Source organism: Salvelinus alpinus, chromosome 28 (genome assembly GCF_045679555.1).
Source record: "Salvelinus alpinus chromosome 28, SLU_Salpinus.1, whole genome shotgun sequence".
In the NCBI taxonomy this organism is placed as follows: domain Eukaryota; kingdom Metazoa; phylum Chordata; class Actinopteri; order Salmoniformes; family Salmonidae; genus Salvelinus; species Salvelinus alpinus.
In genome coordinates, this window is record NC_092113.1 from 29,492,737 (window position 1) to 29,504,928 (window position 12,192).

The 12,192-nt window shown below is 39.6% G+C and overlaps 1 protein-coding gene across 1 annotated transcript in view; it reads right to left on the reverse strand.

Moving 5' to 3' along the window:
* Positions 1 to 2,607: 2,607 nt before the first annotated feature.
* The window catches only part of vwa5b1 (von Willebrand factor A domain containing 5B1), a 68,538-nt gene continuing 58,953 nt past the window's right edge, over positions 2,608 to 12,192 (reverse strand). Inside the window, exon 22 of the mRNA XM_071372666.1 lies at positions 2,608 to 4,918. Within this exon, the coding sequence (XP_071228767.1) occupies positions 4,151 to 4,918 (768 nt within the window). The 3' untranslated portion in view covers positions 2,608 to 4,150. The remainder of the gene's footprint in view (positions 4,919 to 12,192) is intronic.

Here is a 12,192-nt window from a genome sequence, read left to right on the forward strand (position 1 = left end):
CACTGATTTCAGCTCTAAATATGCACATTTTCGAACAAAACATAAGTGTATGTATAACCTGATGTTATAGGACTGTCATCTGATGAAGCTTATCAAGGTTAGTCAAAAATTATTTATCTTTTGCTGGTTTGTCACGATCGCTAACTTTTGCTGCTGGTAAATGGCTTGTGTTTCTGGCTATTGTGGTAAGCTAATATAATGCTATATTGTGTTTTCGCTGTAAAACACTTAAGAAATCAGAAATATTGGCTGGAATCACAAGATGCCTGTCTTTCATTTGCTGTACACCATGTATTTTTCAGAAATGTTTTATGATGAGTATTTAGGTATTTGACGTTGGTGTCTGTAATTACTCTGGCTGCTTCGGTGCTATTTCTGACGGTAGCTGTGATGGTAGCTGCAATGTAAAACTGATTTATAGCTCAAATATGCACATTTTTCGAACAAAACATAGATTTATTGAATAACATGTTATAAGACTGTCATCTGATGAAGTTGTTTCTTGGTTAGTTTGGTTGGTTCTTGGTTAGTTAGGTTGGTTTTGTGCATGCTACCTGTGCTGTGAAAAATGTCTGTCCTTTTTTGTATTTGGTGGTGAGCTAACATAAATATACGTGGTGTTTTCGCTGTAAAACTTTTTAAAAATCGGACATGTTGGCTGGATTCACAAGATGTTTATCTTTCATTTGCTGTATTGGACTTGTTAATGTGTGAAAGTTAAATATTTCTAAAAAATATATTTTGAATTTCGCGCCCTGCACTTGAGCTGGCTGTTGTCATAAGTGTACCGACATCGGGCTTGCAGCCCAAAGAAGTTTTAAGAACAAATTCTTATTTACAATGACGGCCTATCCCGGCCAAACCCTCCCCTAACCCAGTCGACACTGGGCCAATTGTGCACCGCCTTATGGGACTCCCAATCACGGATGGTTGTGATACAGCCTGGAATCGAACCAGGGTCTGTAGTGACTTCTCTAGCACTGAGATGCAGTGCCTTAGACTGCTGCGCCACTCGGGTGGTGATCGGATCCTTTTCCAAACAGTATTCTTACTTAGGCTTATTCATTGGTAGGCATGTACATAGAGATAGAACAACAGTCATATTATCGATGGGCCTGTCAGTATCATGACCACCGAGTTAGCCCTAATTAGGGTGTAGATCTTAATTTGAGCCAGCTTGCTACAGCAGCAAAATAATCCTGCAGCAAAAGGAAATGTGAATTGTTATGTGGATTATAATTAATGGACATTTTTGTAGGGGGTGATACATTTTCCACGGCACTCAGGAGGCAGAAGCCTTTTTAAACCTCAAATACACTACAAGTTTTAGATTTTTCCTGATCATTGCTGCTCAATCGACTCAGAAACCTTGTTAAACAACATAAAGATGCTCCAATAGCCATGTTATCTATAGACAATGCTCATTTGTTCATGCAAAGAGACACAGCAAAACATGGGTTGGTCTGTTCTAACACCTCCCTTACACAGGTATTTTCTCTGAATATAGAAGCAGTAGCCTAGTAACAATATGAACATCAGAAGTCCTTATGCACATCCTTTCTCTGACTAAGAAAGTAGAAAAATAATTATGAGGGAATAAAGTGGCAATAAACTAACTGAAAACCAAACTGTCATTCAGTGCTTTGCCTCTAATCCCTGAAGCCACAGTCAGTTGCTTGCACAAAAACTCTCCAGCAGAGTTTAAGTGTTGCTGAGATTTGAGGGTCACAGTCAAATCCCCTTTTGGCTACTGGCTTTGGAGGATTGCTCTTCAAAGCACTGTGTAGTGTGTACCATGTGCCCTGTGTAGTGTGTACCATGTGCACCATGTAGTGTGCACCATGTGCCCTGTGCAGTGTGTACCTCGTGTACCAGCAACAGGAGCATTTGTAGCTCTGTGTATAAAGGAAGGGTCAAGATGTATCACCTGTCACAACACTAATGAGCCATGGTTCTTCGTCATTCATGCTCTCTCTCTCAATACTTCTATCTCTCTCTCTCCATACCTCTCTCTCTCTCTCCATACCTCAATCTCTCTCACTCTCTTTCTCCCCACCTCTTTCCCCTACCTCCATCTCTCTCTCACTCTCTTTCTCTCCCCCCACGCTTTCTCTCTATCCCTACAACGCTGTCTCCCCGGTCCTCTCTTTCATACAGCATCTCTAACAGAGAGAGAGAAGGTATGTGCTTCCAGGTCATGGTGTTACTAGCATGACTAGATCCTTGTTATCCTAATGGGCTCTTTGCTTTCTCTGAGCCGTTGCTCCTTCCTACACTTGTTGTTAATGAGGCCCTCAGACAGTCAGGTACGGCTTACCACACCAATTTACCACACCAACGTCTGTAAAATAGAAATTGTTTTCATTTGGTCAAGTTCAATGAGAGACCTTCTTAACTTCATGGTGTTTTGAAGTGTGGTGCATCATCTACTGGCTATGAATAGTGCTGCCTATGGGTGCAATTCTGTTTAAATGTCAAGCATCATTAATTGAACATAAAACTGGACATAAACCACTATTGCACCATGCAGGGTAACATCTGTTATATTGTTTGTGTAGCGAACAGGACCAATAGTTTTATATTTGTCTTGATGCAAACTTCTACGGCTTCATGAGTGGATATATTTTATTACATGCAGTTGCATAGTCATACCACTGACATTTAGCAAACTGAGACTATGGAAGCCTTTACCAGCCTCAAAACAGTCAACAATCATATTTTCAAAACACACAGCAACAATCGAGTTCTACACAAGTAAAGCCAGCCGCCACAATCACTATAAGTTTACACAGATCACAATTAAATTACGATATTTCTAGAGGTATGTTCCAAATGGCACCCGACTCTCTATAGTGCACTACTTTTGACCTGGGCCAAATGCAGCAGAACAGGTTGGCTGTGGGGGAATTGCTTTGCTCCCACTGTTGATACATATTATAACACAAACATTGGTTTTTCATGCAGTAGGATGGATAAAATTTCAAAGCCTTAGGAAAAGAATACTACCTGAGTAAAATGAACAAAGTTTTTGAGGAAATATGAGAGCAGAGTACAATGTCTTACAAAAGAGACAAATGAAAGGAAAGGACAAAGGAAGTAAAAGGACAAAGGAAAGGACAAAGGAAAGAAAAGGACAAAGGAAAGGACAAGGGAAAGGAAAGGACAAAGGAAAGGACAGAGGAAAGGACAAGGGAAAGAAAAGGACAAAGGAAAGGACAGAGGAAAGGACAAGGGAAAGAAAAGGACAAAGGAAAGGACAGAGGAAAGGACAATGGAAAGAAAAGGACAAAGGAAAGGACAAAGGTAAGGACAAAGGAAAGAAAAACTCACATTTCTTTCATCCAAATTGAAAGTTTCTATCACATTATTCAGAACACCTACAAAAGAAAACACGCTGAGCATTTTTTATATGGAAACACATTTGATATCAAACAATAACAGCAGAGAAACATCTAAATACGTATTTCTGATAACCAATCTTTGTTTGTCTTTAATCATTGTTAGGCACTTATGGCTACATAATGAATACAAAATAAACAGCGATAAAAGGACGGTCTCTGAACCAATACGAAAACATCAAGCATGAGAAGAGGAATTGGCCATAGTTGGCAAGACAGCACAATCAGATCTGGGACCAGGCAAATGTTCATATATCACAATATTGATTTTGAAATGATTGTGACGATCAAACACATTAGATGCAATATAAATAATTGGAAAAGTCTCATGGGAATTCTTTTGGCATATTCTCTCATCATTGGACATCAATATGATGGAAATATTAAACATAAATAAAACAATACATATATTTTCATAAACTTATTTTTTAGAATATGTATGTTTACTCTTACACTTCTGATATCCTTCACCATGTGAATAGAATCATGTTTAATCAGACCCATAGCTGGTGAATGTATCCACCCAAAGGGAGACAACAAGCAAGTTTGTGCCTCTGGGAAGCTTCTGACATGTTTAGAAGTTCTCATAACAGAATCAATTCAACTACACAATGCTCACAATAGCTGCACTAACAAATACGGCAATACTCAAAATGGCAAAAAATAAATAGTAGTAAATAAAGCGTTAGTCAGTTAGCATAGTATGGTTGAATATGTCCAGATGGATGATGGTGCATGCGATGCAATCAGCCTCAGACACTGTTGGGGTTGTAGCAGAGCATGTTGAGCTGCAGGTTCTCGTCCCAGTGTCTGAGGATGATAAAGAGCTGGTTGGCAGCAGACTTGACTGAGGCTAAGTCCTTTCCTTCAGGGATGGTCTGGGCACTGAGCCACATGCTAGCCTTAGCGGCTATCAGCTCCCACTCTATGAAGTAGCTGGCCGAGCTGTGCTCCAGCCAGGCCAGGGCTACAGCCGTGGCCCACACCATGCCCTCCGTATTCAGCCTCTTCCTGGACCCCGGGCCACCAGGGGGCGCTGCTGGGGGGGTTTCCACGCTCTCCGACTCCGAGCCCCTTCCGCTGTCTGTCTGGGAGTGAGGGGAGAGAGGGTGCTCGGCATAGGTGGAGGAGGTAGGGGTGGAGGAGCCGCCCAGGAAGGAAGGAGAAGACCCAGGCCAACCCTCAGTCCGTGGACTCCTGGCCAGGTGAGAGGGGCTGTGCCCCCCCTGTCTGTGGCTGCTGACGACCAGGTCTCCAGGCTGGTGCTGGTGGTGGCCTGCCAGGCTGGTTTTTGTCTCCTTAGCTGAGCTCTCAAACGGAGATGGAGAGGTGGACCTGTGGCTGTCGTCTGCAGCTCTGCTGTTTGAGCGGCGGCTGGCTGAGTGGGAGACGTGGTGACCCAGACTGACCCGGTGGCTGGTGAAGGGAGACGTCCACTTCAGCTTGTCCATGGGCACGTTGATGGCCTCACACAGAGCGCTGTCTAGGCAGAACGCACCACATGCCAACTGTAAGGACACCTGTACCAGAGAGAGGTAGTTTAATACAAATTGTGAAATATATTTTCCTTTATTATGTTCCCCTAACCCTAACACCCCTCACCTAATTGGAGTAAACTAATGGTAAACTAACAACACATAGGCTTCTACTCCAAGCTTATACATACTATATACATGTATTTTATAATAGGTATCTTTTGTTTGTTTTTAATCCCATCCTTCAGCTACTCTCAACCCCTCCCATCTATCTCTGAAGACCATCCAGTTTTATATTTTTCAACTGTGCTGTGATGTTTCACAAAAGTTCTGAACCTTTCTATTATCATAGTTTCTACAGATTGTAAATTAAAGATAAACATTTTTGCTAAAAGTATTATTATATTATTGATCGATTGACTATGACTTTTCAAATCACCCAGCAGTGCTATTGGCAGAGTTAGCTCCAGGTAAATGTTGTAATTCTTCAGCCATTCCTGAACCTGCAACCAAAAACAAGCTACTGTACGTACATATGGACAGTATCAAAACAATTTATCTAATGATTCTGTTTCTTCGCAGCAAAACCTGCAGAGCTAGGATGGTTCTATCCCCCATATACAGTGCCTTGCAAAAGTATTCACCCCCCTTGGCGTTTTTCCTATTTTGTTTCATTACAACCTGTAACTTAAATGGATTTTTATTTGGATTTCATGTATTGGACATACACAAAATAGTCCAAATTGGTGAAGTGAAATTTAAAAAATAACTTGTTTAAAAAATAAAAACATTTAAAAAACAGAAAAGTGGTGCGTGCATAGGGATTCACCCACTTTGCTATGAAGCCCCTAAATAAGATCTGGTGCAGCCAATTACCTTCAGAAGTCACATAATTAGTTAAATAAAGTCCACCTGTGTGCAATCTAAGTGTCAGATGATCTGAGTATACATACACCTGTTCTGAAAGGCTGAAACACCACTAAGCAAGGGGCACCACCAAGCAAGCAGCACTATGAAGACCAAGGAGCTTTCCAAACAGGTCAGGGATAAAGTCCCCACAGTGAAGCATGGTGGTGGCAGCATCGTGCTGTGAGGATGTTTTTCATTGGCAGGGACTGGGAAACTGGTCAGAATTGGAGGAATGATGGATAGCGCTAAATACAGGGAAATTCTTGAGGGAAACCTGTTTCAGTCTTCCAGAGATTTGAGACTGGGACGGAGGTTCACCTCCCAGCAGGACAATGACTCTAAGCATACTGCTAAAGCATTTAAATATATTGGAATGGCCTAGTCAAAGCACAGACCTCAATCCAATTGAGAATCTGTGGTATGACTTAACAACGGGACAGTTGTAAATCATGCAGCGCCTTGTGTCACGATTGCAGATTTTAGAGAAACAACAAATGTCGGTACATATAAGTGTCTTATATCGGCTGAAAGCTAAACGTCTTGTTAAAAAGCTGCACTGTCCAATTTACAGTAGCTATTACTGCGAAAAAATGCCATGCTATTGTTTGAGGAGAGCTCTTAACAACAAAACACTTTTTTCACCGCGATAGGTTTGATAAATTCACCTCTGAAGGTGAAATGTGTACTTACATTCTGACATATTTCTCTGATTTATCATCCAAAGGGTCCCAGAGATAACATGAAGTGTCGTTTTGTTAGATAAAATCATTTTTCATATTCTAAAAAGGTCCATATAGCACACACAATCGATTTTGTATTTCCACTCGTTCAAATTGCAAAGAAAGGAATCTGTGAAAATCTAACCCTAAACGTTGTTTCAACCAGCCAAATCACATTCATATGTATTCCTCAGAGATCCTAGAACGTAACCAGACTTCACTATATCATTAGGAGTGTAGTATATCCTATAGGACACCATATTTGGTCAGACAGCGACGCCTTCATGGCACGCCGATGACGCAGCCGGTCTTCACTTGAACGACTCTAACTTTGTCAAATAAGCACCAATCGGGGTCAAACAAATGTAGCTATATAGCCAATGAGCTGGGCTTTATGGGAGTATCCATAAACCCTGTATATGTCATAAAATGTAGCTACTAACCTTGTACGACAGCATGCCTTTTCCTTTTGGACAGAAATTCTGAGAATTCAATTTTGAAGTTATGAAAACTGATTGTTTGCAAATGTTGAACTTATAATATGGCTACTAATACTGGAAAAGCTAAATCAAAGTCCAAGTATACAGATTTGACAATATTCTTACAGATAAATGTAATATGAATGCAAACGTCCCTGGGTGACTTCATACTAAATGTCATGTGGTTCGCTCATACTTCAAGTTATTCATCTGAAACTTTGCACATACACTGCTGCCATCTTGTGGACACCATCGGAATTACAACCATATTGATGGCTAGAACTGGGACCTTTCTCTTGCATTTCAAAGATGGTGGTAGAAAAAAAGTTGTTTTTTCTGTGTATTTTCTTCTACCAGATCTATTGTGTTATATTCTCCTACATTCCTACATTCACATTTCCACAAACTTCAAAGTTTTTCCTTTCAAATGGTACCAAGAATATGCATATCCTTGCTTCAGGGCCTGAGCTATAGGCAGTTAGATTTGGTATGTCATTTTATGCGAAAATTGAAAAAAGGGGGATATCCCTAAGAACTTGTTTAAAGATTGTTGTACACCAGCGGAACCCATCCAACTTGAAGGAGCTGGAGCAGTTTTGCCTTGAAGAATGGGCAAAAATCCCAGTGCCTAGACGTGCTAAGCTTATAGAGACATACCCCAAGAGACTTGCAGATGTAATTGCTGCAAAAGGTGGCTCTACAAAGTATTGTCTTTGGGGGGGTGAATAGTTATGCACGCTCAAGATTAGTTTTTTTGTCTTATTTCTTGTTTGTTTCACAATAAAACATATTTTGTATCTTTAAAGTGGTAGACATGTTGTGTAAATCAAAATGATACAACCCCCCCAAAAATACAATTTAATTCCAGGTTGTAAGGCAACAAAATAGGAAAAATGCCAAGGGGGGTGAATACTTTCACAAGCCACTGTATATAACATTTTATTGGTTGCAAGAATTTTGTATAATAAATTGAATCACGTGTTTCGTGTTTCAGCTAATAAACCATGTGCCATGGAATTGGTACATAAAAAATCTCTACCCAACTATTTTGCAATCTATATGGCACAAGTGTCACTTTTTTGGGTCCTAAAATGAAACTGGTATACTTTTTTTATTTGTCACAATTTTCTTAAACCAATTTTGGTCTTTAATGCAGAGCCGACAGACAAGTTCCTTATTTTTTCACCCTTCCATTTTTTGTGGTAATGCTGCAATTAGATGGTTGTCATTTTGGGTAGAGCAGACATTTCCATATATTTTTCCATATAACTCCACCAGTCCTATTTATGATATCATCTACAAAGATTTTTTTTTAAATAAAATATAAAAAATTATGTTTTTACTCAAAATATTTGTTGTATTATTTGTTCTGTCTTTTCGGGTGAATTTAACTGAAATTGCAACAAAGTTTTTATGGCTTGTTTTAAAAATAGCGATATTTTGGAGAAGATTTAATTTTCAAATAACCAAAAGTGAGAGGTTGTAATCTGAATAAAGGGAAAAAGGCCATTCTTGAACAAGGGGTGAGACATTCCTACTATTCTGCTAGAGAACCAGTTCAGATTTAAGTATAACATTTGTATGACTGAAGCCTTTAGTGAGAGGTCTAATGCTTTAATATTTCATCATTCCTGCCCTCCGAATTCATATTAATTATATAAATAGGCCTGTATAATTTTGTCTAGCTTGCCGTTCCAAATAAAATTGAATAGTTTGTGCTCTTATAATTAAAAAAACAAGTCTCTAGGTGTAGGCAAGGCCATAAGCAAATAGGTAAACTGGGTTATGACTAAAGAGTTAATCAGGGTGTCACGCCGTAATCTGTTTCACCTGTCCTTGTGCTGGTCTCCACCCTCCTCCTGGTCTCGCACATCTTCCCCACTTATCCCCTGGGTATTTATACCTCTGTTTTCTGTCTGTCTGTGCCAGTTAGTCTTGTTTGTTCAAGCGCACCAGCGTTTTGTGTCTCAGCGCCTGCTTTTTCCCAATCTCTCTTTTCTCACCCTCCTGGTTTTGACTCCTGCCTGTCCTGACTCCAAGCCCACCTGCCTGACCACTCTGCCTGGCCCTGAGCCTGTCTGCCATCCTGTTCCTTTGCCCCTACTCTGGATTACCGACCTCTGCCTGACCTGACCATGGGCCTGCCGTCCTGTACCTTGGCCCCACTACTCTGGATTATCGACCCCTGCCTGCCTTGACCTGTCGTTTTCCTGCCTCTGTTGTTACAATAAACATTGTTACTTCTACTACTTGGGTCTCACCTGAAACCTGATACAGGGTGATTTTTTCCCCCCACAAATAGACAGGTATTTTCCTTTCCATGGATGCAAGATCTTATCTTTTTTTTCTAACTTTCTATTAAAATTTATTGTAGTGAGATAATTTATTTCAGGATATGAATATCAAGTATGTCCACATCAACATCAGACCATTTTATTGGTGAATTACACAGTAATGTAAAAGTTTCATTTTTTTGTGATTCAATACGTAATATAATAACTTGGTTGTAATCCAGAGAGGTTAGAAAAATTATCTAGACCCTTTGAGGCTGTGGAGGGATCTAAATTGTGGATTTAAAAGAAAACAGTCATCATCTTACAATGACCCCTTTGTTTTAAAGCCCTGGATTTCTAGCCCGTTGGATCTGATGGCCATAATAAATAGATATGCCGATATAGGACAACCTTGTTTAACTCCTCTTGACAGTTTAATACTTTCTGAGAAGTAGCCATTATTTAATATTTTACAACTAGGATTACTATACATACTGTAACTTTAACACATAATACAAAGAGATTCTCAAACATTTAAATATTCCAGGCATTTATTAATGAATTCCAGTAGTACTTTATCAAAAGCCTTTTCAAAGTCAGCTATGAATACCAGTCCTGGTTTCCCTGATTTTTCATGGCGTTCTATTGTTTCCAATACTTGTCTTATGTTATCTCCAATGTATCCTCCATGTAAAAAACCTGTCTGATTAGGATGAATAAAATCCGCCAATACCTTTTTAATTCTATGCATTTTGCCCGAATTTTTGCATCACAACACTGAATTGTAAGGGGCCTCCAATTTCTTAAATGGACTGGACTTTATATTTACCACTTGGGTCCTGTTTCACTAGTAATGAAATCAGACCTTCTTGTTGAGTGTCTGATAATCTACCATTTTTATAGGAGTGGTTAAAACATGCTAATAACGGACCACTGAGTACATCAAAAAAGGTTTGGTATACGCTACCATTCAAAAGTTTGGGGTCACTTAGAAATGTCCTTGTTTTCCATGAAAACATACATAAAATGAGTTGCAAAATAAATAGGAAATATAGTCAAGATGTTGACAAGGTTATAAATTATGATTTTTAATTGAAATAATAATTGTGTCCTTCAAACTTTGCTTTGGTCAAATAATCCTCCATTTGCAGCAATTACAGCCTTACAGACCTTTGGCATTCTAGTTGTCAATTTCTTGAGGTAATCTAAAGAGATTTCACCCCATGCTTCCTGAAGCACTTCCCACAAGTTGGATTGGCTTGATGGGCACTTCTTACCTACCATACGGTCAAGCTGCTCCCACAACAGCTCAATAGGGTTGAGATCCGGTGACTGTGTTGGCCACTCAATTACAGACAGAATACCAGCTGACTGCTTCTTCACTAAACAGTTCTTGCATAGTTTTGAGCTGTGCTTTGGGTCATTGTTCTGTTGTAGGAGGAAATTGGCTCCAATGAAGCGCCGTCCACAGGGTATAGCATGGCGTTGCAAAATGGAGTGGTAGCCTTCCTTCTTAAAGATCCCTTTTACCCTGTACACATCTCCCACTTTACCACCACCAAAGCACCCCCAGACCATCACATTGCCTCCACCATGCTTGACAGATGTCATCAAGCACTCCTCCAGCATATTTTTATTTTTTTCTGCGTCTAACAAATAATCTTCTTTGTGACCCGAACACCTCAAACTTAGATTCGTCTGTCCATAACACTTTCTTCCAATCTTTCTCTGTCCAGTGTCTGTGTTCATTTGCCCATCTTAAACTTTTCTTTTTATTGGCCAGTCTGAGATATGGCTTTTTCTTTGCAACTCTGCCTAGAAGGCCAGCATCCCGTAGTTGCCTCTTCACTGTTGACGTTGAGACTGGTGTTTTGCGGGTACTATTTAATGAAGCTGCCAGTTGAGGACTTATGAGGCGTTTGTTTCTCAAACTAGACACTCAAATGTACTTGTCCTCTTGCTCAGTTGTGCACCGGGGCCTCCCACTCCTCTTTCTATTCTGGTTAGAGCCAGTTTGCGCTGTTCTGTGAAGGGAGTAGACACAGCGTTGTACGAGATCTTCAGTTTCTTTGCAATTTCTCGCATGGAATAGCCTTCATTTCTCAGAACAAGAATAGACTGATGAGTTTGAAAAGAAAGGTCTTTATTTCTGGCCATTTTGAGCCTGAAATCGAACCCACAAATGCTGATGCTCCAGATACTCAACTAGTCTAAAGAAGGACAGTTTTATTACCTATTTAATCAGCACCACAGTTTTCAGCTGTGCTAACATAATTGCAAAAGGGTTTTCTAATGATCAATTAGCCTTTTAAAATGATAAACTTGGATTAGCTAACACAACGTACCATTGGAACGCAGGAGTGATGGTTGCTGATAATGGGCCTCTGTACGTCTATGTAGATATTCCATAAGAAATCTGCCGTTTCCAGCTACAATAGTCATTTACAACATTAACAATGTCTACACTGTATTTATGATCAATTTGATGTTGTTTTAATGGATAAAAAGTTTTATTTTCTTTCAAAAACAAAGACATTTCTAAGTGACACCAAACTTTTGAACTGTAGTGTAACTCAACTGGTAAACAATCCAGCCCTGGAGTTTTCCCAGACTTAAAGGACTTAATTTCATCAATAAATTCCTCCTCTGTAATTTGACCTTCACATTAGTCTTTCTGTACAGCACTTAATTTTACATTATTAATAGAAAATAAATCCATACAATTAACTTCGGTTAGTTGAGATGGAGGAGACTGAAACTAAAACAAAGCACTTTGTTTACTCTTTCAAAATATTGTTTGGTGACTCATGAGTGACTCTGTCATTCGTAACAAGTTTCAGTAAATTATCTTTGATAGCATTTCTATGTTGAAGATTAAAAAATCATTGAGCATTTTTCTCCCTATTCCATCCAGTTTGATTTATTTTTATAATATATTA